General features: G+C 44.9%; 1 protein-coding gene across 1 annotated transcript in view; it reads left to right on the top strand.

Moving 5' to 3' along the window:
* hydin (HYDIN axonemal central pair apparatus protein) overlaps window positions 1-24,061 on the top strand; it is a 68,044-nt gene that overhangs the window by 35,404 nt on the left and 8,579 nt on the right. The window contains 43 exon segments of the mRNA XM_068738988.1: window positions 727-854; window positions 1,789-1,925; window positions 2,200-2,327; window positions 2,874-2,987; window positions 3,333-3,410; window positions 3,596-3,745; window positions 3,813-4,052; window positions 4,173-4,302; window positions 4,363-4,482; window positions 5,033-5,194; window positions 5,329-5,502; window positions 5,900-6,027; window positions 6,252-6,326; window positions 6,490-6,673; window positions 6,802-6,937; window positions 7,758-7,911; window positions 9,562-9,726; window positions 10,589-10,795; window positions 10,890-11,093; window positions 11,345-11,550; window positions 11,641-11,823; window positions 12,209-12,328; window positions 12,676-12,835; window positions 12,915-13,087; window positions 13,206-13,404; window positions 14,689-14,782; window positions 14,870-14,963; window positions 15,063-15,231; window positions 15,471-15,553; window positions 15,781-15,952; window positions 17,086-17,317; window positions 17,485-17,717; window positions 17,809-17,957; window positions 18,160-18,355; window positions 18,521-18,629; window positions 19,868-20,095; window positions 20,293-20,435; window positions 20,681-20,899; window positions 20,979-21,139; window positions 21,597-21,685; window positions 21,829-22,030; window positions 23,154-23,354; window positions 23,907-24,033. Coding sequence (XP_068595089.1) covers window positions 727-854; window positions 1,789-1,925; window positions 2,200-2,327; window positions 2,874-2,987; window positions 3,333-3,410; window positions 3,596-3,745; window positions 3,813-4,052; window positions 4,173-4,302; window positions 4,363-4,482; window positions 5,033-5,194; window positions 5,329-5,502; window positions 5,900-6,027; window positions 6,252-6,326; window positions 6,490-6,673; window positions 6,802-6,937; window positions 7,758-7,911; window positions 9,562-9,726; window positions 10,589-10,795; window positions 10,890-11,093; window positions 11,345-11,550; window positions 11,641-11,823; window positions 12,209-12,328; window positions 12,676-12,835; window positions 12,915-13,087; window positions 13,206-13,404; window positions 14,689-14,782; window positions 14,870-14,963; window positions 15,063-15,231; window positions 15,471-15,553; window positions 15,781-15,952; window positions 17,086-17,317; window positions 17,485-17,717; window positions 17,809-17,957; window positions 18,160-18,355; window positions 18,521-18,629; window positions 19,868-20,095; window positions 20,293-20,435; window positions 20,681-20,899; window positions 20,979-21,139; window positions 21,597-21,685; window positions 21,829-22,030; window positions 23,154-23,354; window positions 23,907-24,033 — 6,756 coding nt within the window.

Genomic DNA, 24,061 nt, shown 5'->3' with positions numbered 1-24,061 from the left:
AATGTGCTCGCAAGTTATGACATTATTGTGAACAGTTTTGGGAGTGTTTCTGTATTTGTGTGTCCTTGAACAGACAACTGAACAGAAAAACTGTTCCTAAACTTTGTGTCTGACTTAGCTTGGATATGGAATGAACATCTGTCAAAGTGTCCTCACATAACGCTCAGACAAGGCTGTGTTCCTCAACTTGGAGAGGAGAAGGCCATGTGGTGGAAGCACCGCCACCGCTTCCTTAATAAGGCTCAAAGGGGTTCATTCATTCATTCATTCATTCATACATTCATTTTCCTGACCGCTTCATCTGACAAAGTGAAGATGTTTTGGACCCTTTCGGTATTATCTCTCTCCACAAAGGAGGTTCTGTTTCTGCCGCCTTCACCGAGACATTGTGGAATTAGTAGTGGACAAATGGATTTGTTGTATCTTCAGAAGCTCTGGATCTATAGATCCAGAAGAATCCACCATTCCTGAAAGGTGGCTTTTTGTGAATAACTTCTAAACTAATAATGATATCAATGTGAATCCAATTTATAAAGGTATGGTATGTGTTCATGGTTAAAAATATGGATAAAATAAATGGAGAGCCATTATTTGGTTGTAAATGACCATATGGGGAGACTGGGGTGCTTTGAGGAGGTCTGTCCTCTCAAAGTGCTTTTCTAGTTACTTCTGCAACTCTTGACTACACGGTTTCAATAAAATTCAATAAAATATCTGCTTCTCTAGATTGAAGAGCTGCTTCACGTGGAGGTTGAGAAGATGTTGGTGAAAGAGAACGCTCGTGCTGTGACCGGCAGACTGTTGGAGCTCAGAGACTCACGAGATTCCTCCAGAAAGTGGTGGAAACTCAGCAAGTATGCTTAAAGACACACACACACACACACACACACACACACACACACCAGATGGTCCAGTCTCTCACATGTTTAGTGAAAAGCAGGAGAAACCCTTCAGCATTCTTATTGTTCTTGCCATTCAGACTGCCATTTGCTGCATCAGCAAACACTGTAGCTGTTTGGATTTATGCATTGGTTCATTTGTATTTTTATAGCTTTTGCTCAGACCATATTATGAGTCCTTGTTTAATTTCCACAAATGTGGACAGCAAACGGTGGTATAAAGAATGTAATTAAGGTATCCCGTCGTCAGCTGGGCGAGGCTCCAGCATCACCGCGACCTCTATGAAGTGTTGAGGCAAAGGAACATTAAACTCAAAGTAAAGCTAACACTTAAATAACTTTTCTGGTCACATAATTTAACGACCACATAGTTTTGTAAATTAATCAATTAATCTGATCAGAAAGGATCATCAGAGTCCTTTCTTTATCATAAAACTGACATATTGCAATATTATATTTCTATATTATAATTTGACATGTGGCGCAGTGGTAAGCGCTGCTGCCTCACAGCAAGGAGGTTGAGGGTTTGAATCCGACTTGTGGCCTTTCTTCTGCGGGTTCCTCCGGGTTCCTCCCACATGCTAGCGTAGGCAGATTGGTGACACTAACTTGCCCGTGAGTGTGTGTGTGGCTGATTGTCTGTCTCTCTGCGATGAACTGGCGGCTTATCCAGGGTGTACCCTGCCTCTCGCCCATTGACATGACTCCAGCTTGACCCGCGACCCGATAACGGACAACGAATGAATACATTTGACATTTTGCCAAATACTGCGTCACTGACCAAAATCCTTTTGTTGGTAAAGCAGGACTTGGCAGGACTTTGGTGGGACGTGTGTGTAGCGTTCTTCCGTCTGATGTGTGTATCCACCTCTTCTTTCTGCTCCTCCAGGTTTGAGCTTCCAGAGTATGTTTTGGATTTTGGTCATGTGATCCCAGACCAAGTCCTCTCTCACTCTGTAGAAGTCACTAATACTGGGTCGGTGGCTGTGTCCTTCAAAGCTAATCTCAAACCTCTGGCTGGCACAGGTAAATCATTGCATTACTGTACTTTCCCACATCTTTGTTTCTTTGTTGAAGACTGCAAAATTGTTAACTATCCTCATTTCAGAAAACGAGATCATTTCATTCAAGAAATATTTTGACTTTTTTTGAAATACACTCTTCTGATTTCTTGCCAAGCTTTAACAAGAGTGAAGCTGCAGCCAAGATCTGCCTTATCTGTCTCTTTAACCATAACATCTTGGAAGCAGCTTCACAATCAACAGGTATTGATTGACTTTATGTTGTTGCTTCTCTATAGGTTTAAGTGTAGAACTTGAGAGAGTGAAACATCTGCCCTGCGGTGAGACGCAGATGTTCTCGGTTAAATTTGATCCCACTGAAGCCAGCCTGTGGAATGGAGACATAAGTGTTGTCATGCCACTACAGGTACACATGAATGAACATCAGTCAAACATCTGGGGACCTTTTGGGTATGTGGTGCTCTCCTTATCTTGGGCTGCCTGAATGCTCTGCAGGATTCATCCATGACTGCTACAAACCATATAGAGAGAATCCTATGAGCATGAACCTGGAACCAGTAGATCTGTGTTCTTGACTACATGAACATAGATCATAAACGGGCTGCTGGGTCGCCTGCACACATTTGCAGACACGTGTGTGTGTGTGTGTGTGTGTGTGTCGTGTTTCAGCTGCTATGTGGCTCTGTTGGTGTTTGGTAAAACTCCAGGACAGAATCTGAGACACAGCCAGTTGTAGACGACCAAAAGTCCGTCTGTGCTTCAGTTTCTGCCAAATGGTGGATGCACTATTGTAAGATTGTGACATCACTCAGGTTTAGACCAGCCAGAGTCCCATTGATTGCATCATCATTCTGATTACACGCTGGACGAATACACAGACATGTCCGTTTGCACGAACACCGCCACTATTGCTGATTCTATATTCTTGAGAGCGTTTTCTTTGCGTTTACAGATCCTCCATGGTCCAGTGGTCCAGGTACGGATGTGTGCAGTGGTCACTGCACCGACGGTCACTGTTTCCACGGACACACTGCAGTTTGACATTGTGCCGTGTGGAATGTGTCAGGTACTCCAACGACAACACGGAATGACACGACGCGGTTACGAAGCCTCACAAAGGCCGCAAACGTTACCAACATTTATTTTATTGTTACCCATATTTAGCAGTGTATTAAAGTAATGGCAACACACATGCTGGATACACCGTAACACTGCTGAGAAGGGACATGCCGCTCTCTTAAACCTGCTTGTCTTCGATCAGCTCAAGTCCATCATTTCCGAAGATTTCTCTTCCTAAACTGAATTAAACTAAAATATCATCCATCTGCTTTCAGCTGAACACACAAGAGAATACACTCCGGTTATTGTTGACAACCTTTTAAGACTTGCGTTCTATAATCTCTGCCTTCAGATTAGGACAGTCCAACTGTTTAATCAGGCGCCCGTGCCCTGCTACTGGAGCATCGCTGAGGAGGTGAAACCTGTCAAGGTACATATCCTCTCACCAAAACGATGTCAATGAACTCTTCCAACAAAGTGTTTGAATATTGTAGCCATAACTAAAGGCACGTGGTATCTGTCATCTTTAGTTGGAGGGAAATCAAGTTTTACGAATACTAAGAAAAGAGACAAATGCAGGCATAACTGCAGGAAGGTGATGATCTTTTCCCTCAGATCGATAAGTTCCTGCCTCTCCACCAGCGTAAAAAGGTGTTGCGACGGCAACAACCACCTCCAGTGGTGTTTGAGACGAGCCCCATCTCTGGGATGCTGTCCCCTAGTCAACGAGTCAATGTCCAAATAAGGTTCAGCCCCACTGAGGGGGTAAGTCAAGTTCTACACAATGCAGAGTAGCATTCGCAGCAGGGTTTATGTGGAACTGTCTTTGCAGCATGCTTACGGAAGACGGCTGGTGTTAAGTGTGGCTGAGAGCAACCAGCAGGTGTTCCTAATGGTCCAGGGCCAGGGGGAGGAGCCACAACTGGAGTTCAGCACATCTGTACTGGAGCTGGGGCCCTGCCTTCCTGTCAGCACTGAGGTGGAAGCTCAGGTCACCATCAGCAACCCCTGCTCCTTCCCCATTGAGTTCTACTCGCTGGAGCTGGACACGCAGTATCTTGAGGAAGAAAGGGTGCTTTTGCTCTGGAATGATGTCACTAATTAATTTATTTTTGTAATATACAGCTGCAAAAGCAGCCAATAAGTGCATAACATAAAGCATTTGTCAGACCAGTATTCTCCTCCCATCCAGATTCTGCAGCTGATCCAGGGATATGATGAGAAAAACAAATTGCTGCTGCCTCCCAGGGCTGCTGGGGAAAGTCTTCCCAAAGAACTGCTGGAAAACTACAAGGACGGCCACGCCCGGCTGAAAGATGATGGTAGATGGGATTTAATCGTATGCCTGTGAGCGTCCACATTCTCTGTGCGTAACTGCTTAGATCTCTTCTACGTTTCTGCAGCAGAGCTGAACGTGGGATTGAGTGACAAAGAAGTCGAGATGGGTGACAAACCTGATGCCCACCGAACCCACGGCAGGCAGGAAGGGATGCAGCCGACAAGTGTGGAAGCAGCGCATTTATGTGGGTAGAACCATTACAGAAGCAGAACTCGACTTACAACGGGCAAATGTCCTTCACCATGATGAATATATTTATTAGATAGAATGTTAGAGTACAAGTACAGTCAAACAGCAGCATGTATTACAGTCAAACAGTAGTATGTATTACAGTACAAGTACAGTCAAACATCCTGTCTCAGAGGGGCATTTTAAAAAATCCTTTGCGGTCTTGTTTCCGTATAAAGTCCTTCGTACATAAATCATCGACATGCAAAATAACAATAAATTAAAAAGACACATACTATGTACAACGTAGGTGGACAAAAAAAAAGGGGGGGGGGGGGGGGGGATTGATCCGGGGAGAGTCGTGATGACTATCTCCGTTTCTGCCCCCCTGAAAGGTGAATTTTTAGGGCCTTTTGAATGAGGCCAAAGAGGTGCATGTTTTGAGGGCAGGAGTCTTGGGGGGGCAGAGGTCTATCCCCAGAGGTCATTTATATTACTGTTCCTCTGAACTCTTCCACACTAATGCGTTTATCTTGTATATTCAGTGATTTCAAAGCTGTCCCAGGGTGGCAGACTGGGGCAGCTGGAGATGACCCCTGTCTCCAGATCGCTTGCCCGCCACATCTGCGCTGACCCGTCCCCTGAGGGTCTGAGCGCACGTGAACGCAGAGGCATTGCTGTTATTTTATATGGAGCACCACTGTCAGGTGAAACAACTGAAACGAGTGGATTATGACATCAAATCCTGAACAAATACTTGAAGACTGAGCGTATAAAACATATTAACATAGAGATTTATTATGTGTGTCTGAAATGTCTCTTGTTGTTCTCTATGTTCCAGATAAGAGCGACAGAGCAGCTGCTCTGGCTCGTCACTATGGAGGCTCGTGCCTGAGTGTTGATGCTGTGATTGCAAACGTGCTGTTAAATGGCACTTCAGCTGTTAGCTTGTCTGCAAGAAAACTCTATAGCTGTGCTGCTAAGCAGTACGACGAGAAGAGGACCGCAGAGGCTGGTAAGTAGAGTCCGTATATGCTCTGCAGATTCTGTTCACCCAACATCAGCCTCTTTGGATGAGATATTAAGCCGAATCCTGCAGAATCCTGCATGAGGCCTGCTCCAAAAGCCAGTCCATTCCATTCAGACCCCTCGTTACAGCAGAAGTGGATAGCGCTGTTGCCTCACAGCAAGAAGGTTGCAGGTTCAAATGTGACTTTGAGTCGTTCTGTGAGGGGTTTGCATGTTCTCCCCGTCTCTGCGTGGGTTCTTTCTGGGTTCTCCGGCTTCCTCCCACCACCAAATACACACCACTTAGCTCCAGGTTGTTATTGCCAATGAGAATTAGTTCTCAATGAACCTCCCTGGTTAAATAAAGGTAGAATGAAAGTGAACGTGTTGACATCCTGATCCAGGACCTGCAGCAGGCGCCAACACTTCAGATCCAGCTCCGCTGGAAGTTGGTGGACAATCCAGTGAGGACGGCAGAAACGAGTCACATTCTCCTCAGGAGCCTGAAAGCACAGCTTCCAACGTTTCCCTGGTAACGTTTCTCTATTCCTCTGGTGCTGTGGTGGTTTTAGCATCATGTTTGGCCGTGGTGGTTTTAGCATCATGTTTGGCTGTGGTGGTTTTAGCATCATGTTTGGCTGGTAAATATTGTCGTTTTTATCAGGTTTTTAAAGCCAGATGTCTCTTGAATCTGGATTCTTTTGAACACTGAACACATATTTAGTTATGATTTCCTCTGTTGTGATTTTCCTTCAGGGAGGAGATGTGACTGCACTCAGCCACCTCTTGCCTGAACAGCTACTGGTTGATATCCTGGCAGAAAGATTTCAGGTGAGGTGATAAACGCAGTCAGCGTTTATAGTAGCGCTCACAAAATCAGACAATTAGATTCTAGCTACTCTTTGAAACTGTCAGATTTCACATCTCTAACTGTGTTTTTCTTTTGTTTGTTGTCTCCGTCGTCTTGCTGTCGGTGCTGCTGCCATGACAACAGGCGGGTGACTGCCACCGTTGCTTCGTGATTGATGGCCTGGACTCTTTGTACACTCAATCAGCAGCAAGTACGCTCCAAGTTCTTCTCAAGGCCCTTAAGAATCGCAGACACATCTACGTTGTCAACGTGTACGACTCATACGCTGCCCTGAAGGAACGCGAGAGAAAGCAGAGGGAAGCTGAGGGTAAAATATGCACACATTCTTATTCTGTGAGAGTGTAGAGCACAGAGGTCAAACAGAGCAAGTCTTCACCATCTCTGAGCAGTAAGGTTAATAGCACTGAGCACCATCGCTCTGTGTTTGTCCTTCAGAGGCTTTGGAGAAAGAGAAAGCTGAGCGAAAGGAGCAATGGCTTCAGGAGCTGGATGAGGAGGAATATGATGCTCTGCCAGATGAGGAGAAGGGCCGTATTATTCAGCAACACAGAGAGAAACAGCAGAAACTCAGGTAATAACTTTTATTGGGAGTGTTAAACTCTTAAAGCTACAGCAGGTGAACCTGAGTGAAGCTGAAGGCCCACAATGTAAAAATGTTCCGGCTCATTTTAGTCTGTGATGTAACGGGCAGAGACGATGCATACAAGAGAATTAGATTGCTTGCTTTTGCTCCGTCACTTGTTTTGAAATACCTTTCATAGGTATTCCTTTCTCAACTAGAGTAGTGTTGTCCATTGACAAACGTTCCATGTCTAACATGAGACCAGGTTAAAGAGGCAAACACGTTTATATTATATATAACAATAAAACATAGTACTGAACAGAAACATTCAGAAAGGATGCTGCCTTCCACTGCAAGGCAGCTCTGTTTACACCAGGGAGCGAGAGAACAACTAACACAACACCGATCACCTGTTGTAATGAACTTTCTCTCTCTGGCACCGGTTTCTGAACTGCTTCCACTCGCTCTCATAACCAAACCCCAGTCCAGTGACTCAACTCGTCAAAGAGCTCGGGCTTGGGTTAAAAACATCAAAGGCATAATCTGCTTCACCTGCCTGTCAGTTCCACATCACTATCACCATGCTTGTTCAAGCTTGTTTCAAATTATATTCAGCTACCAAAAAATGAGAAATTATAAGGGACGTACCAAGAGATGTTACTACTTGAGTTTTAAACCGCTGAACTACATGGGTGTCATTAGTCAATTTCCATAATATTGCAGACAGCAAATATTTATGCATCTAATGACAAATGGTCTGGAAGCCTGAGATTGTTCAAAGAAAACCTGTGGACGTGTCCTCGTGTGTATTTCTGCATCTGTGTGTAAGGGACCTGGAGAGAATTAAGAAACAGCAAGATGAAATGAGGCACCACCAGGAGATGATGAAATTGAAAGAAGAAGAACTGAAGAAGAACAAAAAGGGTGGAAAGAAGGATGGTAAAGAAGCGTCAAAGAAGAAGAGTTTCCTGGAGAGCAAGCAGGTCTGCACCTCAACACCTCTTTGAACGCTACTTTGGAGCACATCTTGAGCAGTATTGTCTTTGGGTCCTTCAAATATCATACAACGTCACCTAGGAAACCTGAACAGGGCTGATCAGATCCCAGCCTGTGCTACGCAGCAACCCACAGATCTATTGTGTTTATCCAGAGGTCACTTGAATTGGGTGATGGGGATCATTTCATACTTCATCTCCATCATCATCATCATGCGTTTTTTTTCTTCTCACTGCCATCCTTATACTCGCTTCCGAGCTGGCTCGTATCTCAGAACGCTTGTATGTTGGAGTGATCGTGTGTCGAGGTATTACTGGACACAAGATCTCCTATTAACAAGCATGAACACAATTTATTCTCAGCAAGTGTATTGTTTCATTGTGTCTCTCCAGTCAACAGAGGCATTGAGGACATCTTCCCTCACGGACTCTAAAGAGTCACTAGTGGACAATAGGGAGCAACATAGTTCAAATGAAGGTATACTTGTATGATAGCATCAGGAAATGGTAATACTAGTATACAGTATATGATATCACATATACTTTATTGTTAGTTGTTGACATATAATTTATCTTTGTGCTACAGTTCATCACAGCAAAAGGACTGGAGATTTACAAAAGCAGAGAGAAGAGTCTCCTCAACCCAAAGACAAGCTAGATGAAGAGAAAGTATGTTTGCTGCTAACCCACAAACCAAATTCACTTTGTATTTCAGCATTTATTCGTTAGGAAGGATCTGGGGAGCGCGTTAATAATAGCATAGAATGTAAGCTCAAAGTACGGAATGGTAAGACCTACAACATCCCTCATGCTGGGGGAACGCTTCCTTTTCTCTAAGCAATGAAGATATTCAAACGGGGCTGAATGTCTCAACCTGCGAGAGGTAAATCAGACTCGCACAGACTCATTTGCTGGGGGGGGGATTGGTAGGAGCTCTTGTTAGACGTGGCTGCAACAAGAGCAGCACAACTAAAGACGTATGGTTTTTAGGATTCAGCACGGACATAAGTAAAAGACGATACTTCTTGTGCCCATTTAAATCCATCAAATCTGGAGATAAGATGGTAGGACACCAAGAACAGTCTCATAATTAAGAGTCAGTGTTTAGAGCTACAGGTGAACAGTGCAGATATTAAAGTCTGACATACAGTGAGAAATGATTCTCCTTGCAGGTAGATATTCTACTACTAAATGATTTGTGCTCTGTGCTTTAAAGGCTGTAATGAGTCTTTGTGCTCCATAATTGACCGTGTCCCCTGTGTGGATGTCGTGTACCGATCAGCGCCATAGTCCAGCACAGACTCGACGGTGGTGTTGCAGCAATGAATGAATCTCATCGTCTCCAGTTGACAAATAAACTGCAATATTTGTGTCACTTTTAAATGGTAGATGGGCTGCATTTATATAGCACTATTCTACGCCTTCATGGTGCCCAAAGCGCTTTGCAGTTCACCCATTCACACAGCAGTGAAGGACTGCTGCCATGGAAGGCCCACCGGGAGTAATTTAGGGTTCAGTGTCTCGTCCACGGACACGTGGACAGTTGGAGCCAAGATTCAAAGCTGATTCCCACATTTGTGACAATGTCCTTAATGTGAGACATTACTGCTTCTGTTCCATCTTTGTTCCCTAATCCAGGCGACTGTGGACAAACATCTGGCCCAGTTCACGGCATATGAACAGACTCAGGAACAGGTGCAGCACATTCTGGAGCACTGGGACCGAGCCCAGGGGTTGTTACTGGTCCCACTGCCTAATGAAGAAGCCCCACAAGCATTAGATAATGCCTCAGCTGGAAAACTGGTGAGTTTGGTTGCTGTTGCTGATATATATATATATATCATTTGACAAAATGGGCCTGTTCTCTGCCTCCGGCCATTGTCCACATCATTTACATTTTCAGTATGAGCCGTTTTTCCTAATAAAACTAACTTTTGGTTTGCATTATGTGCATGACCTGTAGACCAGCATGTCCAGATCAAGAACAGAAACTTACAAGTGACTATTATGTCAAATATTAAGGCAGGATGAGAACAAATACAGAATATGACAATTAGGACTAGTGAGAGTGCCACGTGTTATACATGTACACCTATTTTACCATGTTGGCAAAAATGCCCTCGATCCACACAGTATTACCTCATATTACAAAGTAGAACATCTGTCCTCCGAGACAGACAGGTTTATGCATGATTGTAGGTTTCACGACTGCCGGGGAGCATTAGCATTCATAAAGGAAATGCTAATGCTAGTCTGAATGCCTTGGTGGTTCGGTCCCTTCTTTGTTGTGAGGCAACAGCGCTATCTACTGTGCAACCATGTTGCCAGAAAATCAGTCATCATTTTTATTTCCTGACAGAATTTTAATGGTAAACGTTGCATTCAGTCATCCTAAACTATAGCTGTATTATTTTGATAGTATTGTTGCACAAACTGTATCTACAATCAGAGTGAAACTTAACAAGGTAAGAGCCTTGCTGTTTGCTGTTCTATTTGTGTGTGTGATTTTGAGGCTGTGGAAATGTATGTGATGTTGTAGCTATTGATTGTAGTTGCTTGTTAATATTTTAAATGCCTCCAAAGTTATATTTTCTTTTACATTTGCATCAAACTAATATTATCTGGATGTGAAGCACATCAATGTAATCCCATTTTAACTACGCAGACTCCGGTTGGCAAGAAGAGCAAGAAAACCAGTGGCAAGAACGTATCTCCAATGCCCAATCAGAGGGCAGCACCAGTTGAGGCAGACAAGACAGCAGACATGGTGTCTCCACGGGACATGGTCCCTCACATTGTGCTGGATGCCACAAAGAAAGACGATCCGAGTGCCACGGAGGTGTTAAAGCGCGGCCTGCCATCGCTGGATGAGGTAAGACTTGCTTAATTCGTCTGATTTATTTCTAGTAGCAAGCCTTCTTCATCATCGCTGTCTAAACCGTTTCCTTCTCTCCATTGGGTTTTAGGTGCTGGATCATTTGGGGTTGGGATCCAGTGGCCCATCCATTCCACCTCCTGTCTTTTTCTCTGTGGTTCCTTTCCCACAAACCAGACAGCAAACTAACACCAAACTGACATGTGACTGCTTCACCTTCCTGGTTCCCTCCAGTCCGGAGGAACAGGGGGACGAGGTGAACGATCCAGAAGATGTGCAAACCTCCATTCTAAAGGTAAAGGGAATCCGCCCACGTTTTCACAGATAGAAACACAAGCACAAATGTACCGGTAAGTCAGGCTCATGCCCCTTGGCCAGTCAGAAGGATTTACAGGAAACGTAGTCTCAGTCTGAAGGACAATTAGCTCACCTGCCATGTAATACACATTAACCCTCATCTTAATCATGATCACACAGACCTGAGGATCTTTCTGAGGTATAAAGTGATGACTTATCACAACGTGTTTGTCTTTGTGCACACTAAAGGAGGAAGAAGCAGCCACACATTCTGACCATATCAGCAAGGGCACGGTTAAGGAAAGCACCGCTACGAAGGGCCAGGGGAAAAAAGGCAGAAAGAGTCAGAGGAGCAAGAGACGAACGCTGTCGCAGACCTCCTCGACGACTGACCTCACTGAAGAAACACAACAGCACCAACAGCAGATGGCGTTAGAGCTGAAACGCAGCCAGAGGCAAGAGAGGACTCACAGAGGCACAGCGACAGATTGAACTTGGTGTCACCTCCGATTGTTAATTCATTAAATGTGTTTTTTTGTGTGCAGCCTGAGGACATTCCGATGGGTTGTACCAGCTGCCGGGGAGGTGCTTCTGAAGGTCTGGTTCTACTCGGAGTCCCCAGGGATATTTGAACAAGCCTACAACTTCGAGATGCTGGGGACGCAGAGAAGCTACCAACTGCTCTGCAGAGGAATATGCATCTATCCCTCCATCAGCACAGACTACAGGTCAGTCGCCACGGTCTACAGTACAACATGATGCTGTGAGACAAAGCTGAAGAAAAGACTGAGACAAAACAAGTTGTTACAGCTACAGGCCCAGTCAGAAGTCAATACACCACGATTTCAGCCATTTCCAGCTCCATTGTCCATATCGAATCTACAAATCTATCTATTATCTTTTGGAAAATGCATCAAAAGGAAGGAAATGTGGTATATTTATCAGTGTGACGATTGCAAACACAGTTTTTGAATATATTTTAAAAACCAGCTTGTTTTCTCTGTTGACTTCGACAAATCGTCCACGAAGCAGTGACAGACAGCAGTCAGCCAAATACAAATAGTCGTGTCTGCCAGCCAGTCAGTCGTAATGTCGTCTTATCTGTCCCACCAGGACTCTATTTACCCTGAGTAAGAAGGTACCTCAGATGAAAGAAGGAATCCAAAAGACTTATGTGATCAAGCCGGGATACTTTGAGTTTGGACCCTTAATCTGTGGCAAGAACAGAGACAGGTGAGAGGCAAAGTGATGGCAGGTTTGTTTTTATCAGTTTATGTATTTAAAGATTTCATAGGATGGCGGAGTGGTTAGCGCTGTCGCCTCTGTGAGGCGTTTGTATGTTCTTCCTTTGTTCGCGTGGGTTTTTCCGGGTTCTCCGGTTTCCTCCCACCACCAAAAACATGCAATTTTAGTGAATTGGCTACCCCCAAAATTGTCTTTCGTGCGAGTGTGTGCGTGATCGGTTGTCTGTCTGTGTGTGTGGCCCTGTGATGTGCTGGCAATGTGTCCGGGGTGTACCCTGCCTCTGCCCATAGCAAGCGAAAAGGCTGAAGAAAAATCTTGTCTTTGTCTTCATGTAGATACAAGGAAAATAGGTACCCCGAGAATTCCGAGAAACTGGTGATACATAACAGTTCAGGTCACGAGGTCCAGGTCCAGTTCCAGTTCCAGCATGATGTCCAGGCGAGCACATATCTGCTCGACCCACCAGCCATGACTCTCGATCCTGATGAGAAGCAGGTGCTGTAAAGGTGGCAGATGAATACTGCTAATGTGTGACCAAAATACAAACTTCATTCATGATCCCCCGTCCTACCAGGAGTTGACTGTGTGGGCCTATCCAACCAGTCCGGGACAAATGAAGGACAGTGTCGTTTGCTCCATCAAGGACAATCCAGAGCTCGTTCGAATTGATCTGTCCTGCTGGGGCGTTCGACCAGAGCTGCAGCTGGAAGCCAAGGACTTGCACTTTGACAGGATTTTGCTGCACAGGTAACAATAATCATGATAATAACTAAAAAAGACTAAACCGGGGAAGACAATTTAACAGCGTGTTAAAATTACACCACTGTACATAAATTGTTCTGTCCCCTTTCTTCCTCCTCTGCAGACGGGAAAGCCGGGGTGTTGTATTACATAATAAGACTGCTTTGCCAGTATTTTGGAGACTGCGTGGTCTGGAGGAGTTGGGTGATGAGTTCAGTGTTCCACAGGATCAAGGCATCATCCTGTCTAACTCCTCTTTCCACCTTACACTGCACTTCAGTGGCAGGAGGCCACTCCACATTAAGAAGATGCTGCGTCTGGAGGTAGGGCAGAACTATACGAGTACACGCCTGTGTAGGTCCAGCTCAAGGTAAATCAAGCGCATCAACTGGACTTGTTCTAGTTTGGTTGCAGATGTCTCACCTCTAATCCAAAAAGCTTCTGATGCTACTTGCGAGCAAGCGACATAAAATGTGGTGCCATTAAAACACTGTATGCTATTTGTTAATAATTAATAGGGTATCATTAAAACACGATATGGTATTTATTTATTTCCACAATACAAGGAGAGAGAAAGAGTCCAGAGAGCTTTTCATTCAGGCCACCAAGCCAGAGCAGAAGGATTTTTTTATATTCTTCCTCGGATTTAGGGAAAAAAGACAAGGGTCTAAAGAACCTTTTGAAAAAATCATATTTCCAATGTTTAAGATGTTTAGAGTACTGATTTGGAACAAATGCTGCTTTGTGTTTTGCAAGTTATAAGTACTTGGAACTTGGTAGGACTGCAACAGGCAGTGAGACACTCAGAGAAGAGTTAACAAAAGTACAGATTACTTTTATTCTAAGTGTTGGCCTTGAATTACTGATTTGGTCTTGCCTCCAATAGATGACTGTGTGCCAGTCTGATTGTGTACAATTAGCAATGCTGATTGTACATTTCTGCAGTATCTCTGATTTAATATTTTTCTTTTTGCTATCAGTAAATATTAACATTATTCTTGGCCCAACTTTACCGCCAATACTAATATTAGAGGTAAAAACTGATTACATTCAGAGCACCTTTTATGATATTGTTGATATCTTGTAAGCTGAATAAAATAAAAAACCTGCATTTCTGCCCAGACTAACCTTTACACAAAACCGGTTTTCTTAATAGTTTATCCTGTTTCGGGTTACGGGGGGGGTTGCAGCTTATCCCAACTGACTTTGGGCAGGACGCAGGTTATACCCCAGACTAGTTGCATCTACGACAGGGCCACATGAAAGACCAACAACCAATCACATTCATGCCCATTTATAGTCACCAGTCCACCTATACAGTATATCACATGTTTATGGTGGAGGGAGGAAGGAACCAATGGAGAACCCACACGGAGAACATGCAAATGCCACACACAAATGTCCCAGGCGAATTTGACTCCAGGACCTTTTTGCTGTGCGCTATCTGATGTGCCGCCAGTGGGTAGCGCTGTTGCCTCATACCAAGAAAGTTCTGGGTTTGGTTGTTTTCTGTGTGGGTTTTCTCCGGGTTCTACTTTCCCCCCCTACCTCCTGTGCATATTGGTTTATAAGGTGAAATGTCTGCTTGTTCTGATGTTATATTTCAGGTCTCGGATGTGGAGGAGATACTAGGCGTTGTCCACACTGAAAGCATACAGGTGTCTGCTGAAGCCTATGACATAGCTCTGGACATCTCACCAGGTAGAAACCTTCCTAACAGCACACAGAACTGCAGGTCTGGCGTTATAATGAATCAATAGGACATGTCCTGTCTTTTAACTGTGTCAGATGGATGTCTGGACTTCGGAACCATCAAAGTCTTTGAAGAACACAAACTCTCTCTCAAGATGAAAAACAGGGGGAAATATGAAATAGCCTACAAGTGAGTTGGAACTCCTGCATTTTAACTTTCATTCTACATTACTGCAAGGAAAGTGGCAAAGGTACATGTATTCACTGTTCAATATCTTCTCTCCATGAGGTTTACATTAGAGCATACCAGTCCTACCCTGCCCAAGCTGGAATCCGTCTTCACCGTGTACCCTCAGAGTGGGACTTTAATGCCCCATGAGAGGCCCACAACAGTACAGATCCTCTGCAGACCCAATGCGGAAGTCCTGATCAGTGAGGAGCCAGTTTTGCTTTGCCAGGTTGGTTCAGAATGAAAAATAAAAATAAATACCGAGCAAAAACAACCACAGTAAAACGTATGTGTCCATTAAAATGTGTGAAAGTAGGTGCTCCCAATCTGCTCTTTGTTCACGACGGGGACGCTCAGTCATGCTTGAAGTCTGAACACAAAGCAAATGGTCTTCTATTTACCATCAATTAAAAGTGAAAGTACTGCTAAGTTACCAAACCCAAGTGAGTATTGGGTTTACTCTTGCAGGTGATTGATTATAGCATTGGAAAAGGAGGAGAAATCATAGCCAAATTATGCATCAAGGTTTCCGTCACATCTGTCTTCGCCAGGTAAGGCTGTGATTCATACTGTTTCGAGCATTTGTACTCTCAAATAGAGAGTAATAGAGTACTCTCTATTTGTTCTCGTCTATGATTATATAACAAAGTTACTTCATGTTTTGCTTCCTAGTTATTTAAATGTGTGTCTTAATGTGTCATCGCAGCTCTCACGCATCAGAGGTTGTCCTGAGAATCCATCTAAGCGTTGACGTATTTCCTGTGTGGACCTTTTTTAGGTGCAACATCACACCTGCATGTGGCATCAACTTTGGTCCTTTGGTCTATGGCTGCAAGAAAAGCCAGAGCTTCACTCTTGAGAACAATGGAGTCTTTGATACCCAATTTGTGATCATGGACCCCGCTCCACTGAGAAGGACAGGGTAAGAGGACAGGACACGGGTGGAGTCCGTGTGTGGTTTTGCCAAAACTGTGTCGGACTCCGTAGTTTTCTCTGGCCCCCTGCCCAATCTGACTGGTGACGATATGTTTAGCCGCATGTCGCTGGCTGTCTAGGTGGTGTCCAGAAAATGACGTGGGCTTCATAGATAACTGGCATTCTGGGGGGAACCGGGTCTTATTAGGAGAGACGGTGTCCATCCTACGTTTGGTAGCGCAGCTCTCATTTATAGCAATCTGACCGAGTTTGTTAGAGAACCAGAACCCTGACAATCCAGAGTCGGGACCAGGAGACAAAGACGTAGTCCAGAGTCAGGACCAGGAGACAGAGATGTAGTCCAGAGTCAGGACCAGGAGACAGAGATGTAGTCCAGAGCCAGGACCAGGAGACAGAGATGTAGTCCAGAGTCAGGACCAGGAGACAGATGTAGTCCAAAGTCCGGACTAGGTGACCGAGATGTAGTCCTATACCCATCTCTGAGCGTCCTCCAGATCAGTCACCCACCCAGAACCCCATAGAGATATTTAAATTATACAGGAGAGATGTTACTCCTGAAAACCTTGTAAAAATAAAAACTACCGCCACAGAAATTAATTATAGTAAAACCATTAAAAGTTGCTCTCTGGCATCGAAGGCATTTTTAATAACTCATCAGCCAGTCCTGATTGTTATAGTTTGTCGTCCTCCAGGCCCATACTCTGAATTTATATCTGAATTTAGGGTTCCAATCTTTGTCTGTTTCATTGAAAACTGAACTAAAATAAAAATTCATTCATTCATTCAAAATGCTTTCATGGTGACTTGTGCTTCTGTATGTTGGTTTCAGGAATGCAGGTAAGAAGTTCCTTCAGGAGTACCATTCAGACCGGACCACTGATACCAGCAGCAAAGAGAGGAGTGATTCCACCCAAAAAGACTTGAAAGTGACGCAGGTGAGCCTGCGACTGGATCAGTGGCAGAGACCAACTGAAGTCATTGCATTTTTTGTTTGGACGGTCCTCCCCTTTTTTGTCATTTTGACATTTAGCTTGCTGATTTCACAATAGCAAGATTTAAAATGAGTAAAGGAAGGTTGTTGTTTTTTATTCCCATGCTGTTTTCAATCTAAATACACGTGGATAAGATTGCCTTGTCTCATCTGTAGCACTCATCCTCCCGTGTTTCTCTGCAGAATTACCTCAACATGGGGGTGTTCTCAGTGTCTCCCTGCACAGGGACCGTGCAGCCCGGCTCTCACCAGGTGGTGACGGTGGCCTGTGCTGCTAACCAGCTAGGCATCTGGGACCAGAGTCTGCTCATTGACATCAGTGACCGTGACCCCTCAGACCATCCTGCAGACATTCTGTACACACTGGCGGCTGAAGTCTGTAAACCATGTGAGTGCTGCATGATGTGATCTGAGCTGAATAAGGCTGTGGCTCATTTCCATACTGCTCATAATCCTGGATTCTCCTGGTTCAATGAGATGGCTACAAACTATCTGCTTATTAGTTATGTGAATATTAAAACAGGACAGAAGTGTTCATTCCTTTTTGCTCTGCAGGCATAGAGATGGACATAGATTCCATCTTTGAAGAACACCATATATGCCACAACAGCAGCCAGCTCTCCTCTGAGCCATTTTGCACAGCTGAAAGTATTTACATTAAAGAGGAGAACAAGTTCATTTTCAACAACGTCCGGGTCGGACAAACCTCTCAGGCCCGTTTCAAACTCACCAATGATAGCAAGGTGCCCTGTGAGGTCCGCTTGGCCATCAAAGATGTCCGTGCTAAGGTAAGACATGGTGAGGTTCTCTTTAGGGATGCAAAGATGATGCTGGAAGACCACTGGTGCAGTAACACATCCTGTATTTATCATCCCACAGACGTCCTGTAATGTGGAAGGTTTTGATTTGTCTTCTACAACACTGAGCATTCCCAGCCAGTCCCACTCGTTCGCCATGGTCAACTTCACCCCGCAGACAATGAGGCCCTACAACGCCGTGTTTGAGGCCTCAGTAGAGACGCCCTACAGGTATGAGTGCAGGATTATGGATGCTACTTTACTGTTCTCTGTGCAGGAAGCCAAAGTCACTGCAGTTACGCCGGTAGAGTGGCAGCGATAAGGTCCATCCCAGTTCGACATCGAGAATTGATCATATCATTGCGCTCTCTCTGAGTTAGAGGATAGTATCTCCTCCTGCTTCACCGTGCTGATTGCATGCTCTTGTCTCCAGAATGACACCTACATTTAGGAGCAAGGTGCTGGACTTTGATCTAATGGGAGAAGGCAGGCTGCCCCACATCAATGTGCTGCATCCTGCTTTTAAGGACACTGAAGGAAACCCGGTGCTGAGGTTCCGACGAGTGATGACGGGATATAAACGCACCCAACCTCTGGTGCTGTTAAATGATGGAAATGTTCCAGCCCAGGTGAGAGGAAGACATTGTCCATTTCAGTTTTAATTTGGCCCATCATGCAAGTCAACATTACATTTTTACTCATTTCATTTTCAAGGAATAAAAATTCTAAATATGATTAAGATGTTCATAGATGACGTGGAGTCTGTCAACAATGGTGCTTTGTGCGTACTCTAGGTCCAAATTGACATGCTGGATAAACAGGGCGTGTTCTCCTTCAAAGCTGCACCAGGAAACACCCGCAGCTCCATCACCTCCACTCAGCTCAAAAGCACCGCTGATTCAGGTACGGCTCTAACTGCATCTCCTCTTCACTAGACTAGTGTTGATGGAGTTGTTCATCCCAATATCTGGAAAGAGTCATAAATGTGCATCTGGTGGACTTCCTCTTCAACGATCACACCATCTCCAACCGTTTGATTTAAGTCAATCAGGATTGGAGAGCTGTGCATCTGGGATCTTGTCCTTTCGGTCGTGAACAGAGGTGAGAGTAGGAACATAGATTGACCAGTAAATCCTTGTTCACTGCGACAGACCGATGCAACGACTGCATCACCGCAGCCGCTGCACCGATCCGGCTGTCAATCTCACGCCTCATCCTTCTCTCACTCCTGAACAAGACCCCAAGATGCCTGAACTCCTCCACTTGAGGCAAAGACTTCCCCCCCAACCCGGAGAAGGCAAAGGGGCCCCTGGCTGTGCCTAGGAATTCTGTCCGTGAAGATTATGAGTCCAACATGCACCTGGAACAGGTTTAACTTACTGACCAAGCTCTAACCTCGATCATACAGGGGCCGGACAGCCCTCAGCAAAAGGCCCCCTACTCTATACTCCCTAAACACCCACACACACCTACAGAAGTCCAACAACAGAACACCACTCGTGTTCAGATCAGGGAGGCCGTTCATTGCAATCACCCCCTTCATCCGCCTCTCACTGTGGGAAATGTAGAGTCCAGCTCCTCTCGAGTGGTTGGGTTCCAGAGCCCAAGCTGTGGCCGACGGTACTCCTCAACCTCCATCACGTGCGCCGGCTCTTTCCTCCCCAACGAGGTGACATTCCATGTCCCGGGAGCTAGTCTCTGTGTCCAGTTATCAGTTCTATAGGGTCTAACCCTAAGCCCGTCACGGTTCGCTCGGCGGATGGTGAGTCTACTAGAGGTCGGGCCTACGTCAACATTTAGGATTGAGCCCGGGCGAAACCTGCGGGCAGAGACCCGGCCACCGGGCGCTCGCATAAGAGCCACAGACCCAGGCCTGGCTCCAGGGTGGGGCCCCGGTTACACCATACCAGGCAACATCACGGTCCCTGCTGTTAATTCTCTCATAGGGGCTTTTGGGCATGTTATTTGCCAAACAAGCTAAGCTTAACATTTTATGTAGCTTGAGTCAATTGTCCCATTTGGATCATAATTTGACAAGCAATGCCAGTCTTATCTGAACAAAGCCAGTACACCAGCAGGTATATGTATACAGCAGGTATGTGTACATTTGGAGTCCATTACTTCCTGTCTTTTCCCCACAGGCTCTCCGTGGGTGCATAGAGCCATCCTGAGGGTGGATGTTGACGAGCAGGTGGTGTTTGAGGTCAGCTTCTGCTCTGACAAGCCCTTGAATGTTGAGGATAAGATCTCACTGCAGGTGGAGGACAACCAATATGGTGATGTCATAATCCCAGTGACAGGAGAGGCGTACCAGGAACTAGTTTCTCTTACTAACTTCAGCAGGTCATCGCAGCCAGAGGATGAGGCAGGTAAGGGAAGAACACAGTGAATGAGACTATTAATGTTGCAGGAATGGAGGATAAGAGGTGTATATTATTTATATTAATACATTTATTCATTATTACATACGAATATTCCGAGATAGCAAAATTATTAGCGAGTGTAGAGGAGACTCCTTAGGAAAAAACATTCTGTGATTGGCACGAGATCTTTTTCTCTCTTACAGATAATTACGAACGGCTGGATTTTGGTGACTGCTATGTAAAGTCCCCCCGCCAAGAAAGTTTTGTAATGAGCAACCACAGCAGCAGCCAGGCAGTGAGGTTCGAGTGGCCTCCAGCCGGACCCCAAGTCAGCTTTTCACCACAGGTAACGAAAAGATATCGGTAGAAGAGCAGGTTTGAATGAAGCGTTCAGACTTGAGCAGAGACTTGAAGGAAGGGGTTGCTTGAGTACAATGAATTAAAATGTGTAAAGATTCAAAATGAAAGCAGTAATACGTGATGCACTACATTTTAAATATATTCTTTGTTTTTATTGTAATACACGACCGGCAAAAAAGCATAGTAATTACTGTTGCACACAAAACAACACCGCATCATTTGTTGTCTCAGGTGGGACATCTTCATGCTGGTTGCTCTAAGGAAGTGACTGTTACATTTTGCTCCAATGAGCCGCTGACTCTGACAGCCCAGCCAATGAGATGCAAGCTTTGTCAGGTGACGTTCCAGCAGCCAATGGAGCAGGTGGCTGACTGGGACGACCGACAGGGGATGGTGCAGAGTTCTTCTGAGCAGGTTTCAAGAGTATTGAAGATGAATGGGGAGCATGAGGTATTCCTTGTGTGTTATGCATGTGGAGGACAGTACCGGTCTGTGATGTTAGCAGGACTAACGGGACGATTGCCTCCAGATGATGAACACAGACCCTGAGCCACGTCACTCTGTGGTAGCGGGCTCACAGCAGGAGCTGGAATTGCGTATGGAAGCAGTTTGTGACTACGTAAAGTTCACCTGCGACACCGACACCATTCACTTCAACGACACCTTGATTCACCAAACCAGGCTGCACCAGTAAGTCAGCCATTGAGTGTATGCTGAGACATTACTAACTTCCCATGTGGAAAAATACTATACATATAATCCAGATCGAAACAAATGGAAACTGAATTTCCTGTTGTTATTGTTGAGGGTAAATTCCTCAAATTTACAGACGTTTGAGTCTTTTGTTTGGGGCCTAGCATCTGGAATATATTGGTATTCAACCCTTAACGCAAGTATTAGAGCGGCAGGATCCTGTGATGTACATGCAAAAGTAAGGAAAGCAAGAGATTATTATGTGTAGAATGGGTTTTTAGAATTCCTTCAGCCAGGAAGAAGAAATGGATCAAGTCTAGCTAGTCTATTGTCTGTATATTACCTGTGCATGGCGACTTACATCTACAGTAACACCTCAACATGCGAGTGTTCCGAGATACGACGAATCAATGTGTAATGAAGTAACTGAAACACGATTGTGTTTTTTGTGTAGATGGCAGATGGTGAATGATGGAAAAGTCAGACTGGAATTCTCCATCCAGGTCCTCATGGATCCAGGTAACGGTTCCCACCCCCGAGGAGGTAACTATACTCTACCTGTGTGTACGATGGCTGTCATGTCACCATTTGTTTCTCATTTGACTTTGATGCTTTTATTTACATTTGAGTTTTTCTTTCAAACTACTCGTGGATGTGTGTTACTATGATGGATGTCTCTGTGTCAGGTGGCAGGTCAGCTGGAGTGTCCACTGGAGTCCGTCCTGCCAACGCTCTGGTGACGGGGGTGCCTACATTCACAGGTCCTGCACTTCCTGCCATTAGTATTCAACCCAACACTGGAGCCATAGAGCCTGGGGCACAGCAGAATTTCTGCATCCGATTCTCTCCCCTGGAGGTGTCCGAGTTTCAGACCAGGCTAATCTGCAGGTAGCAATAAAGAGTATTTATCGAAATAAGGAAAAAGACCACTAAATGACTCCCAGTTTAATTGATGGGCCTTTACCTAGCAAGTTGGGTTCTGTCTTTCCCTGCTACACCTGTAATCAGTTACCGAAGTAAAGTCTACTAAATGTGTTCATCATGGACAGGCGGTTTTACAGAGAAAGGTAGATTCCATCACGAGGCTACTTTCAAGATGCAGTCCTGACCGTCATGAAACAAAAAGGTCCCCACTAACACATAGGTCAGACTAATATTTCGTTGGTCGATCTTTATCTTTGATTACGGCTGCGGCGTTATTTCTGTGAACTTCTGTAAAATCACAAGATTTATTTCCATCCAGTGTTGCATTCATTTATCACTAAGCTTGTATTGATGATGGGAGCGTCTGGCCACTGCGCAAAGATTTTCAACGGGGTTTCGGTCTGGAAAACGATGCCTCATGCTCTCTGAACCACTCATTTACTATTTCAGCCCGATGACTTCTGGCACTGGCGTCTTGGAATATGCAACTTTTCTTTTTGGGCCTGGAAGTTTATAATATATCATATGTGTATGAGAGTAAGAAATATTCCAGCTTCTGTTTGAAGCACCAAATTGGTACTGTCGTAAATCTGCTTGCATATGAAAGACCTACATGTTCAAAACAGTTAATGATTTCAAAAAATCTGATTATGACACGGAAATGCAAGCCAGCCGGAGCTGGAAGCTAAAGCTGAAACACTAGGTCAGCTTGGAAGGACCAGATTGGTAAATTGTTCCCGTAAACATAATTATCTACATTCAGAATTGTGACAAGAAAAATATGTCAGAACTGGCACTTTATCGGTTCATAAACTTCGCCAGCACATTTAATTGGGAACATACAAGCAAGAAGTGAAGTAAGACCCAGTAAGTGAAGCAATGAATCCATGACTCAGCCGTATTGAGCGTTGCCATAGTGAAAATGAATGAGATAATCGAAGTCGTTTGTGACCGTCTTGCCGAGTCATTTCCTCTTCAGGTTCTGCCATGCTTCGCCAAATGTTCTGAAAGACAGGATGGCAGTAAAGACAAGGATGGATGTCATTAAAAGAGTAACCCCCGTTTTCCTTCGTCTGGTTTTTCTCAGTATCCCCAACTTGCAGGATGGAGATCAGGCACCATGCATCCCTGTGTTTGGCCGCAGCCTGATGACGCTTTGTCACTTTGACCTGGAGGACTCAGAAGATATCGCCTGGATACGTGAAAATCCGAAATTAAGGGGTCCTCAGGATCCTGAAACCAGGATCCTAACGTTCAACGCTCTTGGTTTCTCTTCGCTCGCTACAAGGTGAGAGAGACGGAGGAACAATGATAAATCAGTGTAACTGTCAGGTTTGTGACACTGTAAAAGAGAGAAAATCAGAACCAAGCCCCAAAGATTCAACCCAATAACCATTTTCTTGCGGTAAGAAACGAGACTAGTATTCTTTCCTTCAGCAAGGGAGAATGGAGCTGCTCTCTAGCCGTGCCAGCCACCCTCCCAGCAAGGGAGAGTGGCTGCTGCTAGCTTCGTCCTCGATTCTCAGAGAAACAGCTCCCCTCCAGCTGGTTTTATTAGCAGATAAGAATGTGTACGTGCGTAAATCACCCAGACATGAAGACTCCAACCTTGAGCAGATAGCACTTCCAGACAACACAAAGTGTTCACTTCTTCAGTCTAGTCAGCATATTAACAGATCTACGATTGTCACATACTTTATGAATATCTTGAGTAAGATTATGAAGGATAAATGGCCATGACATAACTACTGCTGCTCATTGGTGAATTAATGATAAACACATTCGCAGATTTATCTAACAGTAACACTGAATGCATTTGTGTTCCTGGTTTGCCCCACAGACGTTTTCATGCGCTGAACCCAACCAGTGCGCCCTACTCGTTCAAGTGGAGGCGTGAGGACGCAGGTGACAGCCCTTTCCGCTGCCTCAAACCATGCGGTACGATCCAGCCTGGGAAGCGAGTGGAGGTAAGGGCGGAGACGCTTCAAGTTCCAG

This window comes from Brachionichthys hirsutus, chromosome 5, assembly GCF_040956055.1.
Source record: "Brachionichthys hirsutus isolate HB-005 chromosome 5, CSIRO-AGI_Bhir_v1, whole genome shotgun sequence".
Taxonomy (NCBI): Eukaryota; Metazoa; Chordata; class Actinopteri; order Lophiiformes; family Brachionichthyidae; genus Brachionichthys; species Brachionichthys hirsutus.
The sequence above is the reverse complement of the archived record's forward strand: the minus strand, read 5'-3'. Positions and strand labels throughout refer to the sequence as shown.